This window comes from Galeopterus variegatus, unplaced genomic scaffold (genome assembly GCF_000696425.1).
Source record: "Galeopterus variegatus unplaced genomic scaffold, G_variegatus-3.0.2 Scaffold2508, whole genome shotgun sequence".
In the NCBI taxonomy this organism is placed as follows: domain Eukaryota; kingdom Metazoa; phylum Chordata; class Mammalia; order Dermoptera; family Cynocephalidae; genus Galeopterus; species Galeopterus variegatus.
This window is the reverse complement of record NW_007728619.1, coordinates 522,019-528,507: the sequence shown is the minus strand read 5'-3', so window position 1 is coordinate 528,507 and position 6,489 is coordinate 522,019. Positions and strand designations below refer to the sequence as shown.

General features: G+C 43.4%; 1 protein-coding gene across 1 annotated transcript in view; it reads right to left on the bottom strand.

The window, feature by feature from the left end:
- UEVLD (UEV and lactate/malate dehyrogenase domains) overlaps positions 1 to 3,553 on the bottom strand; it is a gene marked incomplete at its 3' end in the record, with an annotated part of 23,171 nt that extends 19,618 nt beyond the window's left edge. The window contains exon 1 of the mRNA XM_008582064.1: positions 3,484 to 3,553. Within this exon, the coding sequence (XP_008580286.1) occupies positions 3,484 to 3,525 (42 nt within the window). The remainder of the gene's footprint in view (positions 1 to 3,483) is intronic.
- Positions 3,554 to 6,489: the final 2,936 nt, after the last annotated feature.

Sequence of the window (6,489 nt, the reverse complement as noted above, 5' to 3'; positions counted from 1 at the left end):
CTATAAACATTCTTGCACTTGTCTCATATATCAAACATTAAGAATTCTCTATGGTATATAACTAGATGTAGAAGGGACATAGAACACAAACAATCAAATTAACAAAATAAGGCCAAATTGTTTTCCAAAATGGTTAAATTACCACTTAACTACTAGCAGTGTTTATACTAATTTATGCCAATCTAGTGAGGAAAAATGATGTTTACCATGGTTTTAACTTGCTTTTCCATGATTACTAATGGATTCAGCAAACTTTCATTTCTTTGTTTCCTCTTTTTTTTTTTTTCTAATGCTTATGCATGTCTTTTGCCCAATTTTCCATTTATTAGTTTTAAAATTGATTTACAGGCATGCTTTACATACTCGGGATACCAATGCTTTGTCAGTTACGTGCGTTACAGATATATCTCTAAGTCTTGCCTCTTCACTCTCTTCTTGATGTTTTTTGATATATAAAAATTCTTAATTTTAATATAGTTAAATTTCTCTGTCTTTGTGTCTTGTTTTAATAACGTTTGCATATTCTGAGTCTATAATATTTATCATGACAAGTTTTAAAGTTGTCTTTTATATTTAGGTTTTCAATCCACAAGAATTTTTATGTTTGGTGTGAGTTAAGGATACAATTTCATTTTTTCCCATTTGGATAATCACTAGTCCCTGTATTCTCCTTTCCATAGTTATCTGCAATGCCTCTTCTGTTTTATACTGTGTTTCCAAATGTGTGACTATGATTCTAAGTCCTCTTGTCTGTTTCACTGGTTAATCTGTTTATCCCACACCAACAGCACACTAAATCTTAATTACCATAGCATTGCATTTGGTAGAGCAAGTCCCCAGACCAGTAATAATGTCAGGATTATTCTTGGTCTTCTGACCTTCTAAATAAATTTTAGAATCAGTTTGAAAAGTTGCCAAAATAACCTGTTAGAATTCTGATCGGAATTACTTTGACCTATGGATTAATTTGGGGAGAACTGACATCTTCACATCCACTAAGTTGAGACATCTATTTATTTAGGTTTTCTCTTATTCGTTTTCAATAAGATTTTTCACTTTCTCGATACAGTTGTTTGATTTTTAATGTACTGCTCACTTCTCAATAGATTTTTTTGCAATAAAATTATTATCTAGATATTAAGTTATTATGTTATTTGCTTAGTGCAAGGGCTAAGGAACTTCAGAAATATTTGCTGGACTGACTTGTCTGATTGGTTTCCTTAATTTATACAAGGGGTCTTCAAAAAGTTCATGGAAAGATTTGTATTAACCTTTTAATTCTATTTCTCTGTGAACTTTTTGAAGTACACTCGTACATCCAACAAACACTCATTAAGCATTTGTGTGCCAGACTCTATGCTATGCACTGATAATAATTTTTTTTTAAAGGGGCCGGCCCGGTGGCGCACTGCTACAGTGCGCCGATTAGGAAGTGCGGTGGCGCTCCCGCCGAGGGTCGGGGTTCGGATCCCACATACAGACCGGCCGCTCACTGGCTGAGCGAGGGGCGGGAGCAACANTATCCCACATACAGACCGGCCGCTCACTGGCTGAGCGAAGGGCCGGAGCAACACCGAGGGTTGCGATCCCGTGGCCGGTTGGTCCGGTACTGGCGCGACACTGAGGGTTGCGATCCGTTGCCGGTCAAGAAAAAAGACAAAAAAGGAAAAAAAAAAAAAAAAGGCTTCTACTCTTCTACTGTCACCCTTGAGAAACCATTTTCTCTCTTGTCTTTTTCCTTCATTCCAGTTACACCAAAATTATGCTGTAGTCTGTTTTCTACTCTCAATTCTTCCCATTGGACAATCCATCATCCTCCCCACATTAAAACTTGATAGATGGGTTCTTTTAATTTCATGTTTTCTGAAGAGGAGAAAGGGTAGTAATCCTAAGCATGCTGATACTTCTTGTCCTAAAGGACCTATATCTGTCTCAGTAGATAAAAACATTCAAATCAATTACATAAATAATTTCAATCCTGGGGCTTCGAACCTCCCATAGGTGTGCAAACTGCCCCACCAAAGAAAGACACAAGCAAGTCCCACAAAAATGGCATTAATGTATGGTTTCCACATGGGAAAGTCTTAAGAAGCATTAAGAATCACTTAACTAGGAAACAGATGAAAAGGGGGATTTCCTTAGAGTTTACACTGGCGGGGAATAAGAGAGCCTTGACTCAGAGGTCAGAAAGTGCCTACTTGTAATAGCCTGAACAGAAGTGACTCCATTTTGTTAAATCTTTGAATTTAAAATTTGTTCTCCCCTGTAACCCAAACCACACAGCCTGCAGCTAACTGCCAGGCCACAACGACTCTTGCTCTCACATTGTACACGAACAATTAGTGAAAAATTATTAACCCAGATGGCCATTCTTTACTACCTTACTAACCTGATCTTATTTGAGAAAAACCAGAACTGAACCCATGGAGAAGGAAGTATGAGGATGGTCAGCTCCCACCTGGGAAGTTCCTTGTCGATTATCTGAAACACTCAAGCCCGTCTACACGTCTCCACTTTAGTCATCATGAATCAACTTTCCACCACAGACCCCTACGAAATCCCTTGGCAAACTTGGGGGAGGCGGAGATTGTCTTTGAGACATAAGTCCACCATTTCCCCAGTCTGCCAGCTTCCTCATCAAAGGCTATCTTTCCTTATGCCAACACTTGTCTCTCAACTATTGACTTATTGAGCGGCGAGCAAACGGACCTTTGGTGTCTCGGGAACACACTGACCTGGAAACTCGTGCAAGTCAGGTCCCTGGAGGAGAGTCTTCTTGCTCAGTCCTCCCACTTCTCAACCTTACAACCTTAAGAGGATCTCTACTGGGCCTTCAAGCTCTGTCTTCATTCCTAAATCTACTTAGATATTTCATTCACAGGACAGTTATTTAGCACCTACATTGTTGTTAGGCATAGTGCTAGACAGAGGGAATACAAAAGACAGTCTCTGCAGGCAAAAAGGTCTGTAAAGGAGTAAGATTTGTAAATAAATAATTACTCCGCAATGTGATGATCGGTATTTTTGAAAGCAGGTAGAGAGAAAGAAGTGATTCAATCTTCCAGGGAGTGATTCTGAGTTGTGTCTTACAAAAAAGTGAGCACTGCAATTCAAGAAAAAGGGGGGTGGGGCGGGGAGCAGGCCATTTCAAAGGAGAGAAAGGCGTGGTTACAGGGGTAGTGTGTGCTGGGAGGTGTTTGAGGCCAGTGAAGCTGCTGGCGTGAGAAGGACTCACATCGGGTGGAGGTTAGGAGACCTCAGGGTCGCGGGAGGAGCCAGAGCCCAGGCCTCCGCAGGGAGGTGGGGCCTACGACCTCCGCGGCCTTCCTGGGGCCACGCTCACAGCCGACTTCACATCAGCCCGCCCCCGGACCTAAGCCCCAAGACAAGCCGCGAAACGCAAAAAGGAGGCTGCCCGGCCAGGGGCGGAGACACACCCCCCAGACCCAGAGGCCCAGACCCGGTCCGGCGGGCTGTCCGCACCTTGCCAAGCAGCCGTCTCAGACCCTCGCAGTCGAACTCCATCTCCAGCCCGGTCCCACACCCAGGTTCCACAATCTCAGCCTCTGGACCTACTTCCTGACTCGCCGCAGGACGGAAGCCACCGAGGACCAAACCTCCAGCGCTGTCCAAGGCCACACCCCTTCCCAGACTCGAAATTCCGCCCTGTCCGCGCCGCAGGCTCAGCCGCGGCTCTTCCCGGAGTCACAAGGCTCCTGCAGCGTGGAGCGTGAGCAGGCAGGTGACGATAGAGCCGCCAGAGACGCGTAGGCAGCGGGGATGCCACGACCCAGCTTCCTGGAAGGACACTTGGAGACATCTATGTAGAGGAATAGGAAGGACCCGAGTAGAAGCAGTAAAAGAGGTAGAAGCAACACGCGGTGTCCCTCAGGAGAGTTTCTAGAAGAGAGTTAAGTTCAACAGAGAATCGGAAAAGATCAAGACCGAAAATTGTAGTTGGATTTAGGAAGGAGGAGGTAATGGACCTTAAAAAGCAAAATTTCAGTGGGAGATAGGACAGCGGCATGAGAATGGTGCAGCATTGGGGGAGGGGTTGCCCTTTTTTTTCTTTTTCATTTTTTGGGATCGGGGGGCGCCATAACCATGTTGGTGGTTGAGAGAGGAAAAAGCCAGGTACAAAGAGTTTGAAAGCAAGGAAGAAGGGAGGTTGGTGGATAAGGTCATCTGGAGAAGCAAGGCAAAGAAGAGATGCAGAATACAGTAATTTTCTGGCGTTGTTTGGTCTCCTTGACTTGTAAGTTACTTTACCTGCTCTGTATCCCTGGCTTGAGGCACTGAAGCTAAGAAGTCTGAGGAGCTGGATATTGTAATTGCCAAGGGGTTGGTCAAGACAGTAATTTTCTGGCGTTGTTTGGTCTCCTTGACTTCTAAGTTACTTTACCCGCTCTGTATCCCTGGCTGGAGGCACTGAAGCTAAGAAGTCTGAGGAGCTGGATATTGTAATTGCCAAGGGGTTGGTCAAGCAGGAGCGTGATTGTATTTATAGGAACATCCAAAGACAGGGCTGCTGTGACTCAATTAGGAGAAGGAACTGAAAAGCTGGAAGGAGCGTTTATCTATTCAAAAAAACTGTTGAGCATCTGCTATTTGCCAGCTATTTTACTAGATATGAGCACAAAATAGACAAAAATGGCTGCTGTCCCTAAGGCTGTCATTTTTTTTTATTAGTAGAGGAGAGCAAAACAATAAATAAGTAAAGTATACAGCATGTAAGAAGGCGATTAAATGTTGTGGAGAATAAATTTTTTAACGACAGGGTAAGGGATTTGGGGTAGGTGTCACCGAGAGGTGAGGGAGTAAGCGTTTGAAATTAGAGGGTGGCCAAAGCAAAATCCTAAGACAAGTGTGTGCCTGGGGAGGCTTAAAACAGCAAGGAGGCCAGTGAGGCTGGAGTAGAATGAAGTAAGAGGTGAGTAAGCACAAGTGGGAGGCTAAGTCAGAGAAATAAGGGGAAGGGACAGATGGCTTAGAGAAATGTTTCTTCCAGTGTGATCCCCAGACCTGCAGCCTCAGCTGGAACTTGTTCGAAATGCAGATTCTAAGACTCCACTTCAGACTTAATCAGAAACTTGGTGGGCGGGGCCCAAGTATCTGTTTTGACAAGGCTGATATCATGATACATGATAAATTCAGAGAATCACTGTGGGGCTTTGTAGACAATTCTAAGGATTCTGGCTTGTCAGTGCCCTCCAGCCAGAGACCATCAAGAACACTCCTGTTGGGTTTATTACTCCTTGCAGTGAGGAAGCAGGGACTATGGAGAATCACTGGACAGTAAGAGAGTGTTTGGAAGAACCTATTATAGGATTTGGGTGTTTGGGGGAAGGGCTTAAGGAAGCCAGGCTTTACTCTGGATTGGGTGCTGTCAGAAAGCAGGAACATTTTGCTGTGACTGGATATCTCAATAAATATACACATAGGATGGACAAACTAGAGTGAGTATAAAGCTGTAATTGGTAAAGAGGCAGCAGTCACTCATTAGCAGAGAGAGAAGAGGATGTTTGATTATTTCGTGTTTGGTACAGTGACCTTGTTCTTGTCTCTGCTTAGAATGATAAAGTGGCCTTGTTGTGTCTCACTTTTTCATGGGCTGAGTGACCTTGTCTGATGTAGGTGTTCTGTGACATTGTTTACGTCCAACAAAAGAATAACCTGGACTATCTGTGAGCACCAGGCCAACTTCTAGCAACTCCAAGGCCTAGCTGTGTCAGAGCTGTTCTAGATGTCAGGGCCTGCTTTTTATTTCTCAGGCTTTTACTGTGATAGGAAAAGCCACTGGAAGGTTTTGGACAGAGGAATGACATGACCTGACTGAGTTTTAAAAGAATAACTCTGGTGCATTATGAAGAGACTGTGGAATGCAGGAAGCTTGGAAGTCAGGAGACCAGGTAGGAGGAAGATTACAGGGAGAAGTTGAAAGATGAGAGGCCTAAGTGCACCTCAGCCAGATCTAACAGACCTTAGAAAAACAGTAGAACTCCTAGGGGCTCCAAGATCTAACATCCTGCTTGAAATCCATTAATCAAGTAAGAGATATCACGTCAGCAGCAAGGCCTGAGCAAGTTTCTTCAATCTTTTATGAAAAGCATTTTATGGAAGAGGCCTTCCATCCAAATCACCAGTTCTCTTCAGATCTAGTCACTATGAACACTTTGTGTGTGTGTGTAAGTGTAACATTTCCTATGTTGAAGGTACATTGTTAGGAGTTTTATGTGCTTTATCTCAGTTAATCTTCACAAAACCCTATGTATGACCTGGATAGAATTATTACCTCAATTTTACTTATGAGGAAACTGAGGTTCAGTGTTGTATTACCTATATTTTCTTAGTTCTGAGATCCTGTTGAGTAAGAGATGTATTAATGACAGCTTTTGGGGGGAGAAAAGGACTACAAAATTAAACATACATACTGGTTTTAATATTTATACTTATTTAGGGCCGGCCCGGTGGCGCACTGCTACAGTGCGC